Raw genomic sequence first — 26,556 nt, 5'->3', positions numbered from 1 at the left:
GGGGCCGCTGGGTTGGGGATGACAGGGCCCCTCTGAGCAGACCCTTTTTCCCTTCGGCCATTAGTATCCCAAATACGTTCATGAAATAGAAACACCAGCTTGATTTGTAAATGTCCCCGTAAGCAGCTAAAAAATTGCTAAGGATGGGCTTTCTGGCTATAAAGAGTGAAAAGAAGAGCAAAATTGGCTGAAAATGGAAAAGGATGTGCTGGAAGCTCCTTGCTCCCCCGCAGTAACTGCGTGATGATGGACCGGCAGCGTGGAGCCCACAGACTGGTTGGCCCAGTAAGTCGTGTCTGTGCAGGGAGGTGGGACGGCGTGAAGGTTAAGAGCTCCCTCCTGGAAGTCAGGCAGACCTGTCTTCACCCCTGCTTCAGCCTCTTATTTGCTGTGTGACCTTAGCTTAGCCACTCAACCTCTCTGTGCCTTATCTGTAAAATGGGAAGAATTATTTACCTACCCCATGGGGGTGGGGAGGATTGAAGAATCATGTTCCCATACAGAAGCCCTCCGGAAGTGGCAGCTGTTGTCGTAAGAAGCCTGCCTCTCCCTGAGCTGAGTCCGCCACGAACACAGGGAAATCAACGAGCCTCAAGGTCGGCGAGCCATCTTCTTCCAGCCACACTGGCAGACTCCAGTGCCCCACCTGGGCCCTGCCTCATGCTTGTCCCCCAGCTGGGAAGGCTCTTTCTCATCCACCCGACAGAGTCCTACCCACCCCTAAATGTCATTCTTGTGAAGCTTCTCCCTGCCCCACTGGGCGGCATTGGTCCCTTCTCCCTGTGCGCCCAGGGCTCCCTGTTCAGTCCTTGGTGGTGGCCCTCACCTTGTGGAGGGAATTGTCTGTGTCCTCATGCCTCCCGTCCGCCCTGCCTCCCCCTGAGACTGTCAGCCCCTGGAGGGCAGGGCGAGTCTCATCCCTAGCACCAGCCAGTGCCTCAGCCGGGGGAGGCCCTGGACAGAGGTGTAGACTCGGGGTGCATGCACTGTGAGCTGGTCCCTGCGTCCCCAGCGGGGCTGGTTGCTGTTGGGTGGGACAGCAGTAAACGGGGCTTCGAGGAGGGCCGGGCTGTGACGCAGAAGAGTGTGGGCATGGCTGTCGCAATACGGGACTCTGGGAGGGTCTGCGAAAGGGCAGAGGCTGAGTGGGGGTCTCCAGGATAAGCCTAGGAGCTGAGGCCGGCAGGTGAGCCTGGGCTCGCCACTGGAAGCTGGGGGATGCTGAGGGTGGGGACAGAGGCCGAGCGCCCGGGAGCACCCGCCTCCCAGGATGCCATCTGCGGAGGCAGCGCCTGACCCTGAGGCCGCGACATGCCTGCATCTTCCCCGAGGGAAGAACACCAGGCCAAATTCTGCCTCTGGCTCTGAGTGACAGCCATGTCCTCAAGAGCTGTCAGTTCATAGGATGCCGGAAAGCCCGCTCTCTGCGACTGGCAGGGGCCAGGCTGGCCTCCCCACGCCCCTGTCAGGAGAAGCCTGCAACCACTGCGTCCCTTGCTCCCACCCCCGGCTCCTGCAGCCTCAGACCCCGGCTCTGGCCTCAGAGCGACTGCCCAGAGGCCACAGCCGGGTGCTCACCCCTCCTCTCCGCCTCCCCACCTGCCTGATGCTGCCCCGTCCAGCTTGGCTTCTCCTTCCCCAGCTTCCACACCTCCCTCTCTGGGTTCCCTGCTTCTCCATCTCCTCCTTTTGTTCCTGGTTCTCCTCCTTCTCACCGAAAGTGGCTCCTCCTGGGACCAACCGTGGGCCTCTCGACCCCTTCTTTCCAGATGATAGTCATACCCCCCTGCTCTTGCTTCTGCCCAGACTCGCAGACACCTCCATCTCCTCCCAGACCTGATCCCTCTTTGAGATCCAGCCGGTATATTAATCAGTCTTCTCAGAAGACACCTCCTCCTGGCTGTGCACCAGGATTTTAGACTCGTTTTTTAGGTCCCAAACTGAACTCCCAGACCTCAGCCCCATCCCCAGAGGCTATGTCGTAAGACGTAGGCCTCCACTGAGACCCTCCCAACCACAGCTCCGGTATCCTTGCTCCCTTCCCTCTGAGGCCATCAGGGCCACCCACTATTTTCGCCCTGCTGTTGTCTGTCCTGCCCGTGTCTTCTTCACTCACTTCCATCACCTGCCGAGCTGCTTTGGGGTCCCAAGTGGGCCGTCCTGCCAGCCTCCCCTTCCTCCTGCAGGATCCTGTGAGCCCCTCGAGGGTTGAGACGGCGCCTAGTCCGTGCAGGTCCTCAGGACCCAGCCCAGCCTGTCCCCAGGGGTGCTCACGGGAGTCTGTTGAAGAAAGCGTCGAGAGGTCTGGTTACCCACAGGGGGTGGTTAATTAAGTGGCACTACCCTTAGCGGCATCAGGCAGGGGAGGAAGATGAGGACTGGCAATGGAGAGTTTAGAAGTTATAATTAACTTTTTACTGGCTCCCTAGCATAAAACAATATATAAGACAATGTAAAAGGGGTCCAAGGATTTAGTTAAATAGAGCTAGGTCTTTTGCAAGTAAACCCTTAATTAAAATCTGTGAGGGAGGAAGGGAGAGAAAGGGAAACGGAGAAATCACTCCGAGGTGATTTCTCTGTTTTTTGCCTCATTTGCCACTACGTTGAGGGCCCGAGGGCCGTAGGGGGTTGGTGCAGAGATGGGCTCCACGCGTCCTTTTGCCTCCTTGCTGTTGGACTCAGGAGCCCGTGGCAGGAGCTGTAGGTGGGGCTGAGGATCTCCGTGCTCCCCAGGATCCCCAGCAAGCAGGAGCTGCTCCCTGGCACAGAACTGTTATTCTCTGTGGGAAACAGTTTTTTCGGATGCAGCTAGAGGTTGCTGACCTCCTCACCCACTGCCCGGGTTCGGCCCTTCTCTTCTCTCCCTTCCCCCTCCTCTGGGGTGAGGCCAGGCTTCGGGAAGGCTTTGCTCTGGGTCACCACTCCCCACAGCTCTGTCCCCGGCAGCTTGTCCAAGTCGCTGCTTTTGTCTTATTCCTGAGACAAATTGTTTTTACCGCCATCCTTCCAGCCTCCCCACAGTGGGACACCTTCTTCCCAGAGTCTCTTACCTGTGTGTGTTCACTTGTGTCTCTTTATGCCCGGTACCTGCCCCGGGTCGTGGAAGTGCCGCGGGCCGTGGAAGCTCCGCGGTGGGCATCCAGCGTATCAGGCCTGAGAGACAGGACCTGGGTGACCCCGCCCGTGCCGTGCACACCCCAGGCTTGGGGCCAGACACCTTCTGGGTTTCCTTGGGCAGAGTCATCCCGCTGTCCTGCCCCACGCGGCCAGGGTGGTGGGGGAGGGATGGGTTTCCTGGGACTGGTCGAAGTCCCCAGGGTGTGGGCAGCTCAGCTGGCCAGCAGGTCCAGTCTGACAGGCCTCACGTTGACCGAGGTCAGGACTCACAGCCTCTTCGGCAGAGCTGGGGACGGAGCGCTGAAGCCAAGGGGTCCTGGGGCCACTTCTGACTCTGCCCTTCATCGGCCAGGCGACCTCGCTTCTCCCTCTGGGCGTCCACGTCTGCATCCACAGAATGTGACGTTTACACCATGTGTTGACTAAGCCCCCCTGGAGCTCTTGCTCGTCTCCCGTCCCGGCCCACAGTCCTGCTGACCTCAGAGCCCCGCTGCGGGTGAGCTGAGCTGAGTGTCTGTCTCTCCTGCTGGCCTATGACCGCGGGAGAACAGGGGAGGGGTCCACACGCATCCCAGTCATCCCATGTCTTGAGCGGAGGGCCTACTGTGTTCCCTGTCTTGGTGTTGGAGATTTGGTGATGACCCATGTAGCCCCTGCCAGGAGGGCCCGAGGACGAATGCAGGGTCATGCGATAAGCAAAGTACAGTAAGTCCCTACATAAGAACGAGTTCCGTTCCGAAGGCACGTTCCTAAGTCCAATTTGTCTGTACGCCCAGCAAAGTTAGCCTAGGGACCCAAGTAACACAATCGGCTGTATAGTACTACACCACCACTGCTTTTACACTTGCTTCCGGACGTCCTGGGCTTGAAATAAAAATACTATACTGCTGTACTCTACACGTTCGCATCTTTGAAAGTTCGCAGCTTAAAGGTTCGTAGCAGGGGACTTACTATAAACAGACAAGATCATTTAGGGGATTGGATGGATGAATCAGATCAATGATCAGGGCGAGGTGATAGTGACGGGGGTCGGAGGTGTCTTGACGTAGGTGATCTAGGAAGGCCTCTCCGAGAGCGTCCTGAGCCGGAGAGGGCCCTGCCCTGAGTTGTTTGGTGTGCAGCCCGAGGCCTGCAGGGCTGAGCCCAGCGATGGCAGAGGCCAGGGAGGGAGGCCCCAGTCTGCTGACCCGCAGGGCGAGGATGTGGATTTTATTCTGAGTGGTAAAGTGGCCACAGAGCGGGGAGGGGGACATGGTGTGACTCGGTGTTTTTTGCTTTCTTGTGTGTGTGTGTGGTACGCGGGCCTCTCACTGTCGCAGCCTCTCCCGCTGCGGAGCACAGGCTCCGGACACGCAGGCTCAGCGGCCATGTCTCAGGGACCCAGCTGCTCGGCGGCATGTGGGATCTTCCCGGACCGGGGCACGAACCCGTGTCCCGTGCATCGGCAGGCAGGCTCTCAACCACTGCGCCACCAGGGAAGCCCTGACTCAGTGTTTTGAAAGTCCCCTTTGGCTGCTGGGTGGTGCGTGACCGTAGCAGACAGGGGAGGACGCTGGGACTCCAGGAGAGGCAGGAGGGCTGGGAGTGGACCTGGAGGTGGCCAAGGGGGCAGAGAGCAGACAACGCGGGCCAAGTATTTGTTAAGCGAACGAAAAAGGAAAAGAAGAACCTTGTGCTGTGGTCACTTCAACCAAAATATCCAACCAACTTCATTTTCTAAAGAGCTCATAATAATCGTCCCTGGATGTGTACAGTAGACTTCAAATGGCTTCTGGCTCCTTTGCTCATTAGTTGGCTACAATGTCCTGATCCAGACATTTTCAGAAACAGGTTGCTCTTCCCGCAAAGACCCGAGATTGAATAATTAAAACAAAAAAAAATTTTTGGACTCTGGGTTCGTGTCATTTCTGGCTGCGTCTGCTCAGAAGCACGTTGGTGTTGAGGAATTCTGGTTGCGTGTAGTCGCAGCAGCCAGGGTGACTGTAAACGCGTGCTCGCCCAGAGAGCGGGAGACCAGTGCTCAGGTAAAAATCTAGAGGAAGAGCGCAGTGGATTCAGAAGATTAACTTGCTCTATTCTTCACCGAAAAGAATTTCTCACAAAGCCAAGCTGCGTTTCAGGGGCTAAAAGAGAGAAAGTTAACTTCTAATACAGATGAAAAATCTAGAATTCTAAGTGGTAGTCAAGCAATTTTGGCCAGCCATAATTACAGTATTTTCATGTTAATATATAAACCGCCCCCCCCCCAAAGGTGTGCTTAAGTGCTAATTATCTATTTACAACAGAATGGCTTTGGAAGTGAAATGAGACCCCTGGTGTGCGTGTGTGTGTGTGTGTGTGTGTGTGTGTGTGTATTTCGAACATGTTTTGCAGTGGTTTTTTTTTTTTAAGACCATCATCCTAAAAATCTCTGCCTTAAGTTAAAAAAATATATATATTTTTTAATGTTTAAATAAGGGAGAAGGGCATTTCTCTGAAAGATCTGGGCTCTTTGAAAGTTCTTCCTTCGTTTTATTTTGTGTTTTGTTGTTCGTTTGGACTTTTTGCTTGCTAATTTATACCCCACCTTGTGTCAAAGGATTTGAGACGGTTTATAAAAACAATAAGAATAGTAAAATGGTAGAGTGTTGATGATAAATTAAAAGCCAGTGTTAAGAAAAAGAAATCAGAGCAGCTCAGAGGGAGCACCTAGAATATCAACACCTGGGGCTCATGTGGACTCTGTGGGCTGGAAATTGGAGCCTGAGCTTCCTGGGGGCCAAGGTGAAAAAGATAGATGCATTTGGCAAATGGCTGTGATTATGGGAGGAGGAAATGTGCCAGCCGCCCTGAATGGTCCATCCCCTGTGGACGTTTGATGTCTATTTCATTCAGCTGTGAGTCCCTTGGGGATCAGACCTGTGCCCTGGTCGTTTCTGTGTAGGAGGACCTCGGTAAAGATGTTTGTACTTGAGTAACAACAATGAATATTTGTTTAGTCTTTCCCAGTGTATAAAACATCTCTGTCATTCATTTTGTGCTTTCTGTCTCCCTCCTCTGCTTTCTTTTGGATTGATTGAAGTTTCTTTTTTTCCCCTCTACTGGTTTGGAAATTCTACATTCCTTTTCGATTTGTTTAGTGGTTACTCATAATATTTTAATATGCGTATCCAACTTAGCCTAAAATTAATCAACATTGCCACTCTTGCCCGAAGGTCCCTGGAGTGCACCCACCCCGCCCCTCCTCCCACCATCTTATGTATCTTTGCTGTCTGGTGTCTCCCTTCTCACTTGTTTTAACCCTATCCCATAGTAGTCCTCATCATTATTGTGTGTTTTCCCATTTGCACCTGATTCTTTACTCAGTGGGTGTTTGCTGACCCCTTTTTACGTGCAGGGCCTGATTCTGGGCACCGAGGATGTAGCAGTGAACACACAGAAGACAGGCCATGGATAAACAGAGCTTTGATATGTTGGGGGATCAGGGATAAGAGGACAGGGCATGACATCACCCTCTGATGAGGTGACATTTGAGCAGAGACTGGAATGGAGGGAGCCAGCCATGCAAATGTCTGCGGGGGGCGGCCATTCTGGACAGAGCCAGCAGCACTTAGTCAGGAGTGTCGGTGGCACATTTGAAGACCGGCAAGGAGGCACGTGGCTGGAGTTCCATGGAGGGCCTGAGGGGCAAGTGGGAGAAACAGAGGCTGCGTGGGGACCAAGTAGGGTTGGTGGGGTTGCTTCACGTAGGAAGTGGCACTTGACGGGGTCCTTGGCATTTAGATAGTGTTCGGACGAGTGGACGGTGGGGTGCAGGCCTTCCAGCTCGAAGGGGCAGGCTAACCAAGGGTCTGAGGCTGGAGGTGCTGCTGCCATTACCGTTCATTCATTCATTCATTTGACACACATTTACTGAGCACATACCTAGTCCTAGACTCTGCTAGATGCCGAGGATACAGTGGGTAGCAAAACAACCAAGACTCCTACTCGAGAGAAATATAAACAAGAAAAGGCCATGACACGGTGGAGACAGAACTGGGTGAAGTGGTAGCCTGTGATCAGGTTAGACACTCACCTGCCTCCCAGGTGTGAGACGGAGGGCAGGTGACTCCCCTGCCCTGCATCTCTGGTTCCTCATCCGTCCAGTGGAGGATGTTGATGCCTTCCTCCCAGGCTGGTGATTGTGCAGGTGAGAGATGAAGTGTTAGAAACAACTTGTGCTCTGAGGCATTTTCACTCGTCAGCGTCAGCGCTGGGGCAAGGCTGTGGAACCATCAGAGGAAATCGTTGGTTGAAAGAGAAATAGCTTGCTGGCCATTCACGAATTGGGGGAAGCAAGATTCTCTTGCTGGTATGCTTCTTTTCTTTCTTTCTTTTTTTTTTTTTTCTACAAACACGGAGAGATGTGTTTGGATATGAAGTCAGCCTGTGGGTTTTTTTTTTAAATGTCATTTTCATGTTGGACTTCATTCCAAAACAGGAATAGTCAACAAGTCAGAAAATCCTGGCCAGCACAGAATTGAAATATTCTGTCCCCGTGTGCATACAAACTTCTGAAATGTCTGAGGGATTCCATTTTCCTGTCCACACCACCTTCCCCTGCCTGCCTTCTGCACCTGGACTCAGCGCAGCCTTTGTCAGAAGTTCTGTGACTAGTTCGGTTTGGAGACTGTGACCACCGCTAAGAGAGGGTATGGAAAGTGCCCTGTCATCCTTGTCATTGGGTGTCTTCTCATAGGGCGTCTCCCTACCTGCTCTCTCCCAGGCAGCCCTTCTCAGACTTCAGGTGCATGAGATTTCCCTAGAGAGGTTGGGGGAGGGGGATCTTGTTAAAGCGCAGATCTCAATGCAGCAGGCCTGGGGTGGCTGGAGCATCTGCCTTTCGCGCCAGCTCCCAGCCGAGGAGGAGCAAGGCCCTAGACCTGAGCTGTCCAGTAGTACTGCGGCCACCTGCCTCTCGTGGGTTTTGAGCACTTGAAATGGGGCCAGTGTGACTGAGTAACTGACTTATGTGCTTCATTTCATTGCAGTTAGTTTGAAATTAAATAGCCACAGGGGGTTACTGGCTACTGTAGGGGCAAGACACCCCCTTGAGGTCTCTGCTGTTCCTGTCTCTATGGGAGAAGGAACCAAGCTTAGGCGAAGATCGCACAGTAAATTAAAGTGGAATCGAGGCCTATGCTCTTCTAAAGTGTTTAAAGTATTTCTTTTAATGCCTAAGGTGACCTGTTTCATGTGGGAACTTCCCCTTGTATATTCAGAAAATCCCAACCCTTGCTATTAACAGATTCCTCCTTACCAAGTCTGTGCTGATATTTATGGTCAGGAGTAACGCTTTATAACATCAGGACCAACTAAGTAAAGTCATGTTTAAGTTGTTGATGGGACCTTACATTTCTCACGTGAAAAACACATTTTGCTGCAAAGCCTTGTGTACAAGTCTCACGAGGGCTGAACAACGACGGTTGTTTTCTGGATGACACTTTACAGTGTAAAAGTGCTTTCATGTCGTTTGCTCACCTCTCCCTTGAAGCAAACAGCCTGGGTCCTGAGTAATGCCATCCCCACTTTACAGATTAGGGGACTGAGACCCGGTGCAGGAATGTGGTTTCCCCGAGGTCACCCAGTTCCTGGCTCTCAGGGGTCACCTTTCCAGAGAGGCCTTCCTGATGGCCCTACATTGATCTGCTTCTCTACCCCAGTGTACCCTGTCCTGCTCACCTGGCTTCATTTTTCCATATCTGTTATCCTCACCTGACCTGGTACTTAATTCTTTGTTCCTTTATTGCCAATATCCCACGAAGGTCCACTTCTGGAAGGCAGGGATCTTGTCTATCTCAGGCATGTTGCGTCTTCAGCACCACGGACAGCACCAGCCCCAGTAGGCACTCGCTATTACCATTTATTATTTATAAATTAAATTCCTGAAGTGACAGAGGAGCCAGTGGAAAGGATGCAGGCTTTGGAGCGGGTGGGACTGCCTCCCCAGCCCTACCTGGCCACATGCCTGCTGTGCAACCTTGAGAAAATCATTACTCTCTTGGGCCTCAGTGTATCCATCTACAGTGTGGGGCTGACACACCTTCTTTGTAGGCTATTGTGAGGATTGAATAAGACACTGCAGTTGGGATCCACCCCTCGGGTGTGGATTGTGGCTCCGTTCTTCCAAGCCACCTGGCTTTCGGCATGTTATGTCCTCTCCCCTAGCCTCAGTTTTCTCATCTGTAAAAGGGGGCTGATATTGGGAGGGTTCAGTGAGGCAGGGGCTGATCTGGGCTCAGCATAGGACCTGGTGTGAGATAAACACATAATAATAAATGCCGCTACTGTTTTTGTTGTGGCCATTTTATGAATGCATCTAAAGTGCCCAGCAAACAGTAGATGCCCAGTTGATGGGAGCTTTCATTACTATTATTAACATCACGCACGGATGCCTTCCTTTTTAAAAAATATTCATTTATTTGGCTGCGCTGGGTCTTAGTTGTGGCACAGGGATTTTCTTTGTCGCCTGAAGGATCTTCGTTGAGGCATGCGGGATCTAGTTCCCTGACCAGGGATGGAACCTGGGTCCCCTGCACTGGGAGCACAGAGTCTTAACCACTGGACCCCCAGGGAAGTCCATGGATGCCTTCCTTTTTAAAAATCAGATATTTAAAAGTTAGGATTTAGTTCTTTGAAATTTGTTTTAAAGAAAATCAGGGTTTCTGGTTTTTTTTTTTAAGTGTGTAGGTTTGTTTCTTTGATTTCTCTTAAGAAGAAGAATGGCACACCTTTCCGAGCGTGCAGGGTGCAAATGAAGATCTGAGAGCTCTCAGAAGGCCGTTTGGAGCTAATTCTGGGCTGGTTTGACAGCCATGACCCTGAAGGGGAAACGTGGAGCTGACAAAGCGGGGCTTTCTCTGGTAGCATCCCAACCTCTCAAAATAGTCACTTTCCAGACTAACGTTTGTCATGTTTGTGTTTGAAAGTTTTTTGTTCATCGATCCAACCGTATCCCCTCTCCCCTTAATGCTCTTTTTTTGGTTTTCTGCTGTGTCCGGGGGAAGTCCAGATCTTCTCCGGGCAGTGGAGACCCCTCCTGGTGTGACCCCATCTGTCCCTCCCAGGCCCGTCCCCACTTGCTGCCCCGTCTGCCCTGGGCTTCTAAGCAATTACTGAATACCTAGCAGGTGATTTTCCCACCTCCATGCCTTTGCCTGTGTGGGGTCCCCTTCCCGGGATGCCCTTCCCAGCCTCATCTGCCTGGAGAGCTGCTATTTCTATGGTGCTCCTTCTTATCCACCTTTCAGAGGTCCTCCCTCACTCCTGGTCAGGGAAAGGAAAACTTGCTACTGTTTACGGTTCCCTATGACTTGGTACCGCCCTCATTACAGATCCCAGATTTCCTGCGTGTATCTTTTCCACACTAGACAACAGGAGAAGAGGCTGTGTCGGGACCTCTCTGTCCCCAGCTCCCAGCACAGGGTCCGGCACTTATTAGGGCCAAGGAGAATGACTGTAGAATGAAGGAAACGTCAACAGAGGTGGCAAGATGATTTTACTTTCATGTATCTTAATCTCCAAAATGTTTATTTAGCTTTAAAACACTTGGTTTCACTAAGAAGTATTTAAAAAAATAGGAACCTTTTGCCTTAATCATTTTCAAATACTTATTTCAGTGAATATTGTTTTGGGCCAATTTTTTTCCCCTTTAAAAGGGTTGTCTGTAGGTGTCACAAGGCACCAGAGGAACCTTTTGGAAAAAGGTAACACGAAGGCCAGGTATCTGTCCCCGTAGTCATGTCTTTCATCCAGGGCTGTCAAACCCCAGGTGAAATCCATGCTGGGAATTTTCTGGAAGGATGGAAGCAGGTATAGGCTTCCTGGCCTGGAGCTCCTCAATTAGGACTTTTTGATAAAGGGGGAAGGGTGAGGGGGCCAAGACTCTAGATGGCCACTCAGTCCCTCTCCACCTGTAAACCTTGATGACTTCTAAAGTTCTAGAATTGTTTGCTTTTAGAATGATTGGCTTCCAGGGCTCTAAGATTCTAGGATTCTAAGAGTTCCAAGAACCTATGGTTCTACCTGCTCACAATTCTAGTGTCTGGAATTCAAGGCCCTTGGTTCTCTTCTTTTAAGATTATTTTAAAATTTAAATCGTGGTTAAATATACATAACATTTTTTTTTTTTAAGTGTGCAGCTCAGTGCCATGAAGCACATTCGCATTGCCATGCAGCCATCACCCCACCCACCTCCTGAACATCTTCCCAAACTGAGACGCCGTACCCGTTAAACACTAACTCCTCCCCAGCCCCTGGCACTCACCATTCTACTTCCTGTCTCTGTGAATTTGACTACAGGGACCTCGTATAAGTAGAATCACACAGTATTTGTTCTTTTGTGACTGGCTCATTTCACTGAGCAGAATGTCCTCAAGGTTCATCCATGTTGTTGTGTGTGTCAAAATTTCCTTCCTTTTAAAGGCTGGATTATATTCCATTGTGTGGCTATGCCACATTGTACTTACCCATTTATCTGTTAACGGACGCCTGAGTTGCCCCCACCTTTGGGCTGTTGCGAATATGAGGATACAAATGCCTGTTTGTGTCTCTGCTTCCAATTCTTCAGGGCATATACCCAGAAATGGAACTGCTGGATCATATGCTAGTTCTGTTTTTAATTTTTTGAGAAACTTTCGTACTGTTTTCCACAGTGGCTGTTCCATTTTATATTCCTACCAACAGTGTCCAAGGGCTGTCATTTCTCCACAACTTTACCGGCACTTGCGGTTTTCTGTTTTTCTGATAGTAGCCATCCTGATGGATGTGAGGTTGTTATCTCACGGTTTGATTTGCAGTTCCCTAATGATCAGTGACGTGGAACATCTTTTCACGTGCTTATTGGCCATTTTGGAGAAATCTCAATTCAAGTCCTTTGCCCATTTTTGAATTGGAATTTTTGGGGGTTTTTGTTGTTGAGTTTTAGGAGCTCTCTGTATATTCTGGGTATTAACATCTCACCAGAAATATGATTTGCAATTCTTTTCCCAGTCTTTGGGTTGCCTTTTCACTCTGCTGATGGTGTCTTTGATGTACAGAAGTTTTAAATTTTGATATATTTTTCTTTTGTTGCCTGCACTTTTGGTGTCATATCCAAGAAATCATTGCCAAATCCAATGTCATGGAGCTTTCCCCCTATGGTTTCTTTTAAGAGTATTATAATTTTAGCTCTTAACTTTAGATCTTTGTTCCATTTTGAGTTCATTTTTGTATATGATGTTAAGGGGCCAGCTTCATTCTTTGGCATTGGATGTCCAGTTTTCCCAGCATCATTTGTTGAAAGACTGTTCTTTTCACTCTTAGCCCCTTTGTCAAAAATCATTTGACCATATATGTTTATTTCTGGGCTTTCTCTTCTGTTGCATTGGTCTATATGTCTGTATTTATGCCAGTACCGTACTGTTTTAATTACTGTAGCTTTGTAGTCAGTTTTGAAATCAGGACGTGTGGGACCTCCAACTTTGTTTTTCTTTTTCAAGATTATTTTGGCTATATTCAGGGACTCTTGAGATTTCATATGAATTTTAGGATGGATTTTCTGTCTCTGAAAGAAACATCATTGAGATTTTTGTAGGGATTCCATTGAATCTGTAGATTGTTTTGGATAGTATTGACATCTTAACTATATGAAGTCTTCCAGTCCATGAGCACAGGACTTCTTTCCACTTATTGGTGTCTTCTTTAGTCTCTTTCAGCAGATATTTTGGAGTTTTCAGTGTACAAATATTTCACCTCCTTGGTTAAATTTATAACGTATTTTATTCTTTTTTGTAAAAAAATTAATTTATTTATTTAATTTTGGCTGCACTGCGTCTTTGTTGCTGCATGCGGGCTTTCTCTAGTTGTGGTGAGTGGGGGGCTACTCTTTGTTGCAGTGCATGGACTTCTCATTGTGGTGGCTTCTCTTGTTGCAGAGCATGGGCTCTAGATGCGCGGGCTTCAGTAGTTGTGGCACGTGGGCTCAATAGTTGTGGCTCGCGGGCTCTAGAGCACAGGCTCAGTAGTTGTGGCGCATGGGCTTAGTTGCTCTGCGGCATGTGGGATCTTCCCGGACCAGGGCTTGAACCCGTGCCCCCTGTATTGGCAGGTGAATCCTTAACCAATGCACCACCAGGGAAGTCCTGTTTTATTCTTTTTGATGCTATTGCAAATAGGATTGTTTTCTTAATATCCTTTTCAGATTGTTTATTGTTAGTGTATAGAAATGCAACTGCTTGTCTTGCCCGTTGTTTTTGTATCCTGCACCTTTGCTGAACTCGTTTAACTTGTTCTGACATCTGTATTGCTTTTCAAGATGGTCTGTAAAGGCTTGTTTTTGAAGCCACAAGATATCTCCAAAATGTTATGTTGTTTAAAATAAAATCATTGAGAGCTCCTCATAACAGGGGAGATTTTATAAGGACTCAAGTATATGGCACCATTTTTTCTTTTTTTTTCCCTGAGGAATATTTCTTTGGCAAATGTAATATGTCTTGGTGGTGTGACAGAAATGGAGAGATTGAGGCTTCAGCTACAGATGGAATCCCACTTCTCTGCTTACCCATTTTGTAGTTATTTAAACTCACTGAGTCCCAATTTCTTCATCTGCCAATCTACTGCCCATTTTGTGGGGCTGTTGTGAGAGTTAGAAGTAAGGCAGGAGGGGGGAGCCTGTCTCAGACTCTCAGCAGGTGACACCTGTGATGTTATCAGTGGCTGTCTGACCTACCAGGGTTAGGAGATGCTTGGCCAGGTCACCTGCCTTTGAACCTGGTTGCTAGAGTCATCCCAGTGCTTAGACCCTCAGAATCAGATTCTTAAAATGTCAGTACCATGCAAAACAGTCTACAGATTCAATTGTGACCCAGTTTGGTTTGGTTCTAGATTTTGAGCAGCGGGTAGAACCAGTGAGAGGTCAGGCTGCCCTGGGCAGAGGTAGGAGGCAGGCAAGGAGTGCCTGGCCTCCAATGCCGCCTTTTAATTTCATCACAATTTTATTTGCATTAAGGTAATACATGTGCAGAATGAGTCACAACATGCTACAAGGCTTATGGTAAAGCCAGCAGCCTCCTCCCCAGGTCCCCTCCCCAGTCCTGATTCCTATTCCCCGTGCAAATCTGGTAGCTACTGGTTTATCACCACGACGTCTCTGAGTAACAACCTTACGTTGCTGTTCTTTATTTTTCAGTTTTAGGGATTACTTTTTAATGTCTTACTATGAAAAATGAAAATTTAGAGACTTAGTCTCTCTACCCGTATATACGCATCTTCTCTCTTATCCTTTTGCTGTAGTCCCATCACAGTTTTTGGTTGAATATTCATTGCATAACCTGTTGTTTTTCCTAAAGTAGTAAATTGCTTTGTTTGCTTGTCTTTCCTTGTACCCATTGTGGTTCATCCCTGTCTCCTGCAGGGTCTGAAGTGCCCCTCAGCAATGTGGTGGGCTGGGCCAGGCCATCTGATGGCCCATTTTTCTTATACTTCCTGAGCCTCCAACCCCTGCCCTGGTCTGGATTAGCCGCCCTCCGGGCCTGTGTACACTCGCCATCCTGGATCCCCCTTCGCCATTTCCCTTCGCCTTCCTTTTCTCTTGGAGCTCCTGGTTCCAGGATCCCATGGCTTCCTTTTTCTTGGTTTACTCCCTCATTCTGGTGGAACACACCCTTCAGTAGCTTTCTGAGAAAGAATGCGCTGGAGATGAACGCTTGGCAAAATTGTATGTCAGGAAAAGTCTTTATTTTGTCATCAGTCTTAATTGGTAGTTTGTCTGGGTGTAGAATTCTGGGCAGTAGATCGTTTTCCCTCAAAATTTGGAAGGCATTGCTCTGTTTTCTTTTAGTTTCCTGTGTCACTCTTGAAGATTCTGCTATCGTTTGGATATCTCACCCTTTGTACATGACCTGCTTTGTTTCTGGGCAGTGTGCCTCAGATGTGGGGGTTTTTTCATTCATTATTGTGGGCACTCAGGTAACCCTTTTAATGGAGCAAATATTGTCCTTTAATCCTGGGACATTCTCTCATATTCTTTTTTTTTTTTTTTTTTCCTCAAAATTTCCCTGCCCTCTATTTTTTCTGACTTCTTTTTCATAGTATCCAAATGTGGGACCTCTGGTTTTGATTCTCTGATTTTTGTCTCTTTCCTTGCCTGGTACTCACTTTATTGTCATTTTGTTTCAGTCTCTGGGAGATTTCCTCAATTCCATCTTCTACTCTCTAACCAAAATTTTAAAATTCTGCCACGTTTTAATTTCTTTTGTTAAGAGCACCCTGCTAGAATTTCACGCGTGTAACATCTTCCGTTATCTCACCAATGGTGGTAATTATATGTTATTTTTTCCCCCCGCATCAGCCCCTTTTCCTCCAATTTCCTTTCTTTTCGTTTTGGCCTCTGCCTCCATTTTCAGCTTGGAGGCTTTTCTCTGAGGTCTGATGATCCTGTGTGTTGTGTTTAAGAACTAGACGTTTGAAAGCTGTTGATAAGCTGTGTGTATACGTGTGTGTGTGGGGGGATGGAGGTTGTACTGTGATGGGGTCCTGGCCATCTCTCTGGGGAGCCCCTGGTATCACTATCTGTAGGATTTTTCTCCTGGACTTATCTTTCTCCCCAGAAATGAGTTCCCCAGTTTCCAAGCCTGGCTTCCAGACCCTGCGAGCTCACTGGGGAAGGGGCCTGGGGTCTGCACAGTCACTATGTTTATTCTTTCACTTTATCCTACTGTTGTTCAGCCTCCGTCCTCACTGCCCATCCTCCCTCAAGCCTTGTGGTCCCTAAATGGGGCTCTGTGGAGCTGTTATTTCCCCTTGAGAGTAAATACCCTCTCTTCTGCGGAGATTGGTGGGTGAAGGGCATGGTGACAGGTGTGATGGGGGAGGGGCCCTAGGCCTACCTGCTCCCATGGGTTCTAGGTCAGACCGTGCACTGAGCCTGGGTCCCTGAACCGCCTGGGGCTCTGGCCACAGCTCGCTTTGCTTCTTGTGGAGGGTCATACCTTTTTATTCCTTTACTGTTGATTCCACAGGATGTCAGCAACAAGCAGGCACACGTGGGCATTCACAATGCCCTGCCCTGTGTGAGCCCTTTCTGTCCTGCTGTTTGGCCCTATTATCACCTGCCTTGGGAAGCCCCCCCGCAACCCCGGCACCTCCTGGAGGGTCTTAGAAAGCTGAAAGGGCTCTCTAAGGGTCAGGACCTCCTCATGGGATAGATGGGGAAACTGAGGCCTGAGCAGGGGTAGGCCTCACCCGGGTCCGGTGATGTGGTAGCAGAGCTGAGGCTGAACCCAGGCCTCCCTGCCTCCAGGGAGGCTCTTACTGGAGCCTCCGGGTGTCAGCCCCACCCCTGGGCCTTGTGTCCACCTTGACGTCTGTTGAGGGAGTGAAAGCCACGACAGTTTGGGGGCTGCCACCCGACAGGCTGGTCAGCATCTTAACGATGATCCTTCTGGAACATTCCGTAGTGGACTGCTTGGGGACCTTTGGTGAGTCATTGACCTCACCATCTGATCCTCATCCTCTATCCTACGTGGATGAAAATACATCTTGGATTCAGTGAGCGTGTATGAGCACTTCCCCCATAGCCAGCCCTGTGCTGGGCGCAAGAGAGGAAGCAGGCTGGTCCCAGCCTGGGAGGACGCCCGGCTGGTGGGGGAAGCAGACGAAGCAGTGACAGCGGGAGCTGAGGCTGAGCGGGGCTGGGAGCCCCGAGTGCTGGGTGAAAAAGGATGCTCATGGCAGGCAGCCTGGAGGAAGTGGCACTTGGGCCCATTGAAGGGAGAATCAGTTGAAGTTGGCTCAGAAAGAAGGGCAGGAGGAGGGTCCTAGGTGGATGGGACAGCATGAGCAAAGAGGCCTCAAGCAGGTCAGAGGGGTGCACGGTGTGTCCTGCTGCGGAAAGTAGAGGTCAGGGCACCACCGGGGCCTGGCCTGGAGGGGGCGCCGTAGCCTTGAGTTCTGAATGCGTGTTACATCCATGGTCACCAGCTTGGCCCCTTGTGAGGGCCCTGGGCAGCCTTTCATGAAGTGTTTGGGCATGTGTGTTCTGGGGAGGTTCCCACAAAATCTTTCTGGCTACAGAACGCCTAGTTTGGGGGAGGAAGAACCCAGAAACCTTTCAGCTGTCCCCTTCAGCCTCACGTCCTGTGTGCTCTGCGGTAGCAATTGAAACAGGCATTTAAACTGACGATTAGGACTGAATGTTCCTGTTTTTAAAACATTTCCCAGGAAAAACAAACGTTTGAAAGTTAAACATTTTGGCTGTTAGGATGAAACAGAAGAAAAATCGCATTTGCCTTTTAAATACGGGCACCGGTGTTGGGCTGTGAATCCAGTACCTCCCCCGTGGGACCTGAGGGGGCCGGCCTGCAGCTCGGCGGGTGGAGGGTCTGCCCTCCCAGGACTGTCTGTCCTACAGTGGCGGTGGGGGGTCTTGACGCCCAGGTTTAGGCAGGCGATTTGGACTCCAGCGCTGCTGTGTGACCCCAGGCAAGTGACCTGACTTTCTTAGGCCTCTTTTCTCATCTCCATCTTCCCAGCTAACATTTCTGGATTTCATAGCAGAGCGTGGCATTTACTCCTCCTAACATCCCTAAAGACAGCGATAACAACTACCATCCAGATTGTATAAATCATGCCTTTGGTTTTCTGAATCCTGATGGCTTGGCATCTTGGAGGCTGGCTGACCCCAAGGGACTACCCCTCCAGAGTTAACCCATTGTAGAGATAGTAAAGGACTCACCTCTGAGCACACCTTTCACAAGCAAACCAACTAATCCAGACTCCACACCCCACCCCCAGCCACGTCCTGCATGGGGCTGTCGCACACACTGCCCTGATCAATCACCCCAGGGCCTGGGAGCAGACAACGAGGGTCAGCCCTGCTCCCCAAGCCCACCCGCATTATTCACTAGCCCATCCTCTGCCCGCTTGCCCTGTTTCTAGGGATCTGTGAGTAAAACCTGCTTCCTCAAAGCAGTCATTTCCGTGTCTGCAAGTCTTACCGTACCTGATTAAAACAACTCTCTGTGTAAGTACAATACAGGGGCTTTATGCGTCTCCCCTAGTTTGATTTTTCCAAGAACTCTGTGAAGAGCCCTAAACGTCCCGCCTTTACAGATGAGGATGCCCGGGCTCAGAGAAGTGAGGGTTTCCACTCCCGGCCAGGTAGCCAGGAGAAGGCAGAGATGGGGTCCAGCCTTGCTTTCTAAGGGTGTCTAGAAGCGTTGCATCGAAACTGCTTGTCACAGTGCCTGGCACACAGGGCAGCACAAACCAGCTTCTGGGGGACACAGCCCGTGCAGTGTGCTCCCATCTCTCAGCCCTGCCCTTGGCCCAGGCACCTGTCTTCAGCTTCTCCCGCCTGCTCGGGCTGCACACAGATTCCCCTGGTGCATCGCCGGCCCGTGTCCTCTGTGTGTACATGGCGATGGCACACGTGTGCCCGAGCCCCCTGCAGCCCCGGCGGCAGCTTGAAGCCGAGTCTCCATTCCAGAGTTACTCTAGATCGAGTGCCATCCCAAGAAGTCTGGTCACGTGAATCTCCCAGACATGGGCAAGTGTTTAAACACGGAACTGTCAAAGACGCGCTAAAAATGCAATCAGAGATCGTTATGCCGTCTCTTTATTCCATTCCCCTCTGCTGTGTTCTGCGAGACGGGGATGGGCGGGAGGAGCCATAAGTGGGCAACTGTCTGATTGCCGCTGCATTCAGAGAACAGTAAAACTCTGCTGGGCTCCATACACCACTCCGGGAGCGGCGTAGATTATGGAGAAGCTCGCACATATATCACATTGAATTTAACAGATTATGCAGTTTGGATGTAGCACTTTCTGTTCAATGGGATGGGCAAGTGTTAGCGATAAAGAATTGTGACCTTTTGGAGGGAGATTAATCTTGGAAGTGCAAGTAGCAGATCTTTCGTTTGCATCCCCCTTTGAGCTCCGAACCCCGCGCATACTCGCTGCCATGTGGAATCTACGTGTGGGTGCATATCTATTTGGCCATAGACGGCAAATGAAAAGTTAAAATAGTGTGATCATCTTCCAGTTCTCTGCTGATGAATACCTAATGGTCCTTTTACCACCGACAAATCCATGGCTAGCAAATGCCAGGATTTCAAGTGAGCTGGCTGAGGAGAAACGAAGCATTTGGGGAAGATGAGCTGGACGTTATCACGCAGAATACAAATGCATAACAATGCCCACCAGCTCTGAAAAGCAGGGAGGAGGGCTGGTTTCCATGAGGACTTGCTGCTTCTCCCAGACCTGAGGCTGGGAGATCACACCCCAGCAAGGCGCACCTGGCCCAGGAGCCAAGCGGACCCTCAGGTCTCTGTGCCACTCTTCCCGAATGTCCTGTCTCTCCAGTCCCCAGCTCAGCCTGCATGTCCTACCAGAGGCTGGCTGGTGTGATCACTGTTCTGCGTTCCTGAGGTGGGAGGCTGGGGTTCGAGTGCTGGTTCGCTGTTGTCTTGCTGTGTGACCTCAGGCAAGCCCTTTCCCTCTCTGAGCTCCAGTTTCCTCCTCTGTCCAGTGAGGGGTGTGGATTGGAAGCTCTGCGTGTCACTTCTGGTACAGACCTTAGGGCTAAGCTTTGTTTGGTGCCTTGTCTAGCTTCTGGAGCACAGCCTGTGCTCAGACAGAGCTTGTGGGCAGCTGACCAGGGCCCAGCTTCAGGGAAGAAAACGAGTTTCTGGCTTGCTGGGCTTTTGGGATAGGCTGACTGGATTCTTTGCTTCTGTTGGGCTGAGGGAGGTGGGTGTGAGAAGGCAGTGGGCCCATTTGTCTCCTCTCGGCGCCTCACCAAGCTGGCACAGCCCCCGACACCTGCTGGAGAACAGCCGGGGTTCAGGCACTCTTGGAAGCTTGTCAGGGCAGGTGCTCCCATCTGGGCACTGGGGTGGTCCCCCTGTATATTAGCCCTCTTCTCTGCTGCCAAGGAAGGACAGCCGCAAGAAGGGGCAGAGGGAACAACATTAATTTCCTCTGGGCAGGCATCGGGAGGAAGAGTTTGTTTTCATCTCATCATTTTCCCCACGAAGCCCCTGCAAGTCAAATGGTCATTGAGGGCCCCCAAACACTCTCTCATTCACTACCCAGATACAGGAGGGGGAAGATGAAGCTAAGCCAGAAAGCCTCTGATGATTGGTCGTTGGGCATTTTATCCACAATCAGGTTGGTAAGAGCTGCAGGCTGATGTGAGCATCTAATGCAGCTTTAGGTTGTAGCAACAGAGGTAGCACCCCAGAGCAGAGGAGGGGACTTTTCCACCTGCCTCTGTGATAGTTAAGCTGTACCAGAGCCTTGGTTCTGGCTCTCCCACCCCCATCTACAAGAGGGCAGGTCCAGTGGGAGAAGATTCAGAGAGAGCCAGTCAGGATTATGGGTGAGGAAGGTGGGTCTGGATAGCAAGCCCTGCCAGGACAGTTGGAAGAAAAATTTGGAGGAAAGGGCGGGATCCAGGTAGACAGAAATCAGCTGGTATAAAGGAGACAGAGCTATCCCAAGATGCATTGATTGATTTATAAATGCATCCATCTATCTCTTTCCATTTATTCATCTATCCATAATCCATCCTTCTTTGCCCATCCATCTATCCATCCACTCATCCATCATGCATCCATCCATCTATCCATCCACTCATCCATCCATCATCCATCCATCCGTCCATGATGCATCCATCCATCCATCCATCATCCATCCATCATCCATCCATCTATGCATCCATCCATCCATCCATCTATGCATCCACTCATCCATCCATCCATCATCCATCCAATGATCTGTCTACCCTCTGAGAGGCAGTGTAGCATAATGGTACCAGTTCAGGATGAGTTTGATGAGGCCAAGCCACAAAAACTGTCAAACCGTCCATTACCCTTTGTGCTTGTTCATCACTTTATTATTGATTTGTGTAACCTCTCTGAGCCTCCATTTTCCCAGGTGTAAAATGGGGATAATAATACTTAAGTGTCTTTGAAGGTTACACACAGCTGGTGAGTTGCCAAGTCCAGGTGACCATGCAGACAGAGATGTGTTTGTGGCTGGACGTCCAGCTCAGCAGGGCCTGGTGCTGGAAGCTTTCTGTGTTCACAAATGGACGCGCCCCCTGCCTCCAAGCCGTGTGGCACCCATCTCTTGGGGAGAAACCAGACAATATTTGAGGGTGTCACGCCAGCATGTTATAGCTCCTGCCCCCCACCTGGCTTTATGTCCAGGAGCTGGTTCTTCCCTGGGAGGGAAGAAGCCTCAGTTACCTCCTCTGACCCGAGGTGGGAGGAACAGGAGACAGCCCACAGCCTCCTGCCCACTCCTCAGTCCCTGGTAGTCAGGAGCTTCGGAAATAAATGAAACTGTATGGTTGGAGTAATTTGCTCATTTGCTTAAGTAACACCCCCAGTCAGAGACACGACATCAATACATTAGTGCGGTCGGGCTCCCCCAGCCGGGGCGGCGCGCCGAGTGGGGTGGATGGATGCTGTGAAGTGGAAACACACGAACTGGTGCTGGAAGGCAGTCATGGTGGCCACTGCTCCGGCCGCGACTGCAGTGTGGCGAGGGGCTGGCCTGGTGGCCTTGAACGAGCCTGAGCTGCTGACCCAGAGGTGTGGAGTCAGCTGGACCAGCACCTAGCATTGCTTCTGCCGCTCACCTGCTGCGGGACCTGGGCAGGTTCCTGACCTGGGACCCTCGTTCCCCAGCTTCGAGGCGGAGGTGACAGAGCCCACCTCGGGAGGGCCCAGCCTTTTTACCAAGGGTGTCTGGCCCAACAGTCAGGTCCCAGAAATGGCAGGCCTCTCTGTGCTGTCCTCCACGACCCTTCTGCAGATGCTCAGGCCCAGGCAAGCCTCTCCCCTCCCTGCCGGCAGCCTGAGCCTCACTGGAGAGAGGAGGCTCTGCACCGTGTCACCCGGGGTGCCGGCGGGGGCTTCGCTTTCCAGACTTCTGCTGGGGCCTGCTTGGGATGGAGATGGTGAAGACGTCTCCTCTCTGTTTCTGATTCTTTCCTGTGAGGAGAACAAGAGGACGTCTCAGCATCCCTGGGCCAGGCTGGGATGACAAATAGGACGATGAGTGAGGCGGGGAGGCAGAGGGGCCTTGGGGAGCTCATCGCCACGGCCTGGTTGGCAGCTCGGAGGGGCAGGGGCCAGGTCTGGTTCCCTTCGTCTCCAGGGGCTGTGGCCGGGGCCGGAATCCCCAGCGCTGCCGGGAGTGGGCAGTACCTTAAAATGAGTGAAGTGGGCTGGGAGTGAGTGGTAGGGGCAGGTGGGGACTGGGCAAACTGCCCTCTGCTTCCTGTCTAAGGGAAGCACAGGCACTCAGCACTTGCCTAGGCCAGGATGGTGAGATTTTAAAATTGATTGATTGATTTTTAGAAAACAGAAAGAATGACATTTTATTGGAATTTCTCTAATTTTTAATGTTGGCAGCAAAATGCAAATTTAGAAAAGCCAAAAAAATATGCCAAACAAAATACGTCTGTGGGCAGGGCCGGCCTGCTGGCTTCTAGTTTGCAAACTCTGGCCCAGGGAAGCTGACTTTTTCTGAACACCAAAAGGCTTTGTGTGTTTCCATTCACTGTCTTGTATAATCCTAGAACGGTCTTGCGAGGTAGGCATTATTCTTCCTGTTTCACACGTGAGGAAACGGAGGTCAAGTCACATAGCCGGTTAGTGGCAGAACTGGGTCTGGGACCCAGCTGTCAGCCCCTGGAGGCCATGCCTGGCATCGGACAGCCTCCCAGAGTTGACAAACACCAAAGAAGAGAGAACGCTATTTTCTCAAACCTGTAAAGAAGTCTGGGTGGCCGGTGAGGCAGTGATGAACAGATTATGGTTTTCTGCTTGTTTTGTGAAAAACTCCTCTCTCCGTGCTGGGGTCCCCACCTCCTCTGTGGCCAGGCTCGGAGGCGAGCGGCCACCCAACAGCCCTTTGCCACGACCATAGAGCCTGGGGCCAGGCAGAATGGGCAGGTCCCAACTGCAGGGATGGGAGGGGTGCGGGCTGGAGAAGTTTCTAATTGGGTTCGTTGCAATTAGAATATGATAATAGTTGTAGTTATGGTACCTAGAACTGCATTGTATGGCACAGCCATAAAACTCACCCTGCCCCTTCCTGGAGCTTCCACAGTGCTGGGCAAACGGGGTTCTTCCTGGAGCCTTATGGGGAGCTGAGTCTGATCCCACATCTGTCACAGCTGACCTGGTATTGTGGGCCCCAGTTCCCAGTAAGGCAGGAAGTCCTCAGAATTTGGAGAAGAGGCATTTCTGGAATTGGGTTTCTGATAGAAGGCTCACACAGCAGAGGAGGTCGAGTTTCAGGTCATGGTCAAGAGTGAGAAAGCTCTGCTGTCCCTGGACTGTTACCCCTGGGTGGGACCAGCCACAGGGAAGGGGCTTGGTGGAGCTGGGGGCCACACGAGGCCCTTGGCCCCCAGAAGGGGTCAGTTACCAGGCACACTCACGTTGATCAGAGGGGAAACTGAGGCCCAGAGAGGTTAAAGTGACCTGCTCGGATGAGAGGTGACAGAACCCAGGTCTGCTGGCTCTAAAGCTGGACACTTTGCCCTGTGTGTGCTCCTGTGGGAGTCACGGTCACTGGGAACGGAGAAGACGCCTCCTGAGGTGTGGATCTCCGTTAGCCCGGGGCGGTCCTCTGGGCAGGTTCCCTTTCACATCACCCTGGGACCCCCGGATGGGAGGCTGGAGCCAGAGGTGTGGCCACGGCTCTCGGTGGTCAGGATGGGCCCTCGCCCTGGCCTTGTCGAGGGCGCTTTCCCGGGCTTTCCCCGAGTAGGTGGAAAGTCTGGGGTCACACAGGACTGCCTGGCTCAGAATCCAGCTCTGCCGCCTCCCGGCCACGTGGCCTCCAGCACATCACCCTGCAGCTTCCGGAGCCTCAGTTTCCGCGTCTGCATGATGGACGCGATGAAGGCCTGGCTCCGTGCCTGACGTGTAGTAGGGCTTATACGTGCACAGGGTCGTGCTAACTAGCCACTCACTGCTGACGAATTTGGACAAAAGAAGCGACTTTCTTGCTGAAACAGACGCAGAGTAAAGTTTGGTGTCTTTTGTCCCGGCTCCTCAGAAACCAGAGCTCAGGTGGTTTAGAAGTTCCATTCAGTGGCCGCAGTTACTTGTCTGTGAAATGGCTATGGAATGTCACCATTCTCCTGCCTGGACACCCCGTCTCCCCAAGGCCCCGTGCTGGGCTGGCACCTTCACACGCCCCTTGGTGTTTGCTTGACCCACCAGGGCACGCCCTTGAGGAGGGGGCAAGAAAAAGGCTTGGGCCTCGGGGTTCACCTTCAGAATTCATTTTTTTATCCTAATCAGGTACCATCATGACTCTTTATCCAGGCCCGGAGAGCCTAGCAGCTGAGGCTGGTGGGAGGTCGGGAGTCCCGGGCCTGAGCCTGGGGTCAGGCTGGCTGCTGGCGGGTGTTGGGGAGCCGGGGTGGGTGGCGGCCAGTTTACTGAGGCCGAGGGGCTGTGGTAGCCTTGGGCGGCTGTGCTGGAACCCAGCCCATGGCCAGATCACCCGGGACGCAGTGCACACACCTGCCTAGGGCATCTGTGACGTAAGGCCCCAGAGAAAGCAAGGGGAAGAAGCACGGCGTTGAGGAACCGCGTGGAATTTGCAGAGGGCACAGCTGGAAGGACCCTAGTATTAGCTCAGTGTATGTTATACACGGATGGTTTTGTTTTGTTCCCACTTAGACTGTGTTTTGACTTTGAATTCCATGGCAGTAGGGGTGGGGATGGGCAGCGTAATCTTTCCCGAGCGTAGGGTCTCCAAAGGTTTGACCTGGGCTCTGCAAAGAACTTGCAATCCCTGTTAATGTGGAAGCTAACAAGTCAGACCCCCAGGTGGAGGGGGCCCGAGACAGTGAGGCTGGCGAGGCAGGCCTGGGGGTCCAGGGCAGGGTCTCCTTCCAGTGGAAAAGTGGCCCAGACAGAAGAAACGGAGGTGGGGGAGTCCTGAGGATGAGGCCGGGTCCACTGCAGCTCAGAGGCCCTGCAGGAAACTGTCCAGCCCCGTCCCGCTGGTCTGGGGGGCAGGCGGCCTGTCACCCAGCAGCAGCGGGGGCAGGGAGGCCACAGGGATGGTGACCAGGCTGCTGCCGCCGCCTCTGATCAGAAGGCACCTGTCGGCAGCGAGGGTCAGCTCTGCCAGGGGGTCCAGGGGCTCTTGCCTGCCCCCTCCCCCCGGCACTGTGGCCTCCAGAAGCCAACAGCGGTGCACCGTGTCTGTCTGTGTCGGCTCTGCAGGCAGCCTGCCCTACGAGTACAAGATTGTGATCGCAGGCAACCACGAGCTGACCTTCGACCAGGAGTTCATGGCCGACCTCATCAAGCAGGACTTTTACTACTTCCCGTCCGTGTCGAAGCTGAAGCCGGAGAACTACGAGAACGTGCAGTCGCTGCTAACCAACTGCATCTACCTGCAGGACTCGGAGGTCACTGTGCGGGGCTTCCGGATCTACGGCTCCCCGTGGTGAGTGTGCCTGGTGGGCGCCGTTCTGACCACTGGTGACAGCGAAGCTGTGCTGGGGGGATGGAGGAGGTGAGGCTGAGTGCATGGAGGGAAGAGGGGCTGGAAGAGGCAGCAGAGAGACCCGGGGCCAGCTCTCCCCTCATGCTGTGTGACCCTAGGCAGGTCGCTGCCACTCTCTGAGCCTTGTTTTCCCCATATCTTGTAAATAATTATATATGCTATACTGTCTCACGTATAGGCACGTACTATTAGTATCCCCATTTTCCTGGTGAGGAAACTGAGGCACAGAGAGGGTAAGGGCCTGGCTGAAGGTCACACAGGTAGGAATGGGCAGAGCTGAGATTAAACCCAGGCAGTTTGGTTCCAGAATCCTTGCTTTTAATCATTATTCCATGTGCTAGGAATGTCCCTGTTGTCTGTCCCTCTGACACACACAGAAGATGCATAGGTGGCGGGGTGATGATTGATTAGCCAGATGAGGAGAGGCAGTCGGAATTTTCCTGGAAGGCCAAAGGCCTGCTTTACTGTATTGGGGACAGCAGCTGTTTAAATCACAAGTATACATCAAACCTTTGTTCCCTGCTGGGGACACAGAGCAATCAGACCTCATCCCTAGGCTCACCTGGCTAAGTGGGGATCAAGGTGAGAACAGGTCATGACAGGTCTGCGTGATGGTCGGTGTGTACATAGTAACCCCCGTGATGATGGTGATGGTGATGATGGTGATGGTGATGGTGGTGATGAGGGTGATGGTGATGATGATGGTGGTGATGGTGATGATGGTGATGATGGTGATGGTGATGATGGTGATGATGGTGATGGTGGTCATGATGGTGATGATGGTGATGGTGATGATGGTGATGATGGTGATGGTGATGATGATGGTGATGGTGGTGATGATGGTGGTGATGGTGTTGGTGGTGATGATGGTGATGATGGTGATGGTGATGA

At 51.5% G+C, this 26,556-nt stretch overlaps 1 protein-coding gene across 2 annotated transcripts in view; it reads left to right on the top strand.

Moving 5' to 3' along the window:
- Positions 1 to 26,556, top strand: part of MPPED1 (metallophosphoesterase domain containing 1) — a 78,691-nt gene that overhangs the window by 27,068 nt on the left and 25,067 nt on the right. For both annotated transcript variants that reach the window (XM_032646349.1, XM_032646350.1), the window contains one exon: positions 25,380 to 25,605. In XM_032646349.1, the coding sequence (XP_032502240.1) occupies positions 25,380 to 25,605 (226 nt within the window). The remainder of the gene's footprint in view (positions 1 to 25,379; positions 25,606 to 26,556) is intronic.

This window comes from Phocoena sinus, chromosome 10 (genome assembly GCF_008692025.1).
Source record: "Phocoena sinus isolate mPhoSin1 chromosome 10, mPhoSin1.pri, whole genome shotgun sequence".
Taxonomy (NCBI): Eukaryota; Metazoa; Chordata; class Mammalia; order Artiodactyla; family Phocoenidae; genus Phocoena; species Phocoena sinus.
The sequence above is the reverse complement of the archived record's forward strand: the minus strand, read 5'-3'. Positions and strand labels throughout refer to the sequence as shown.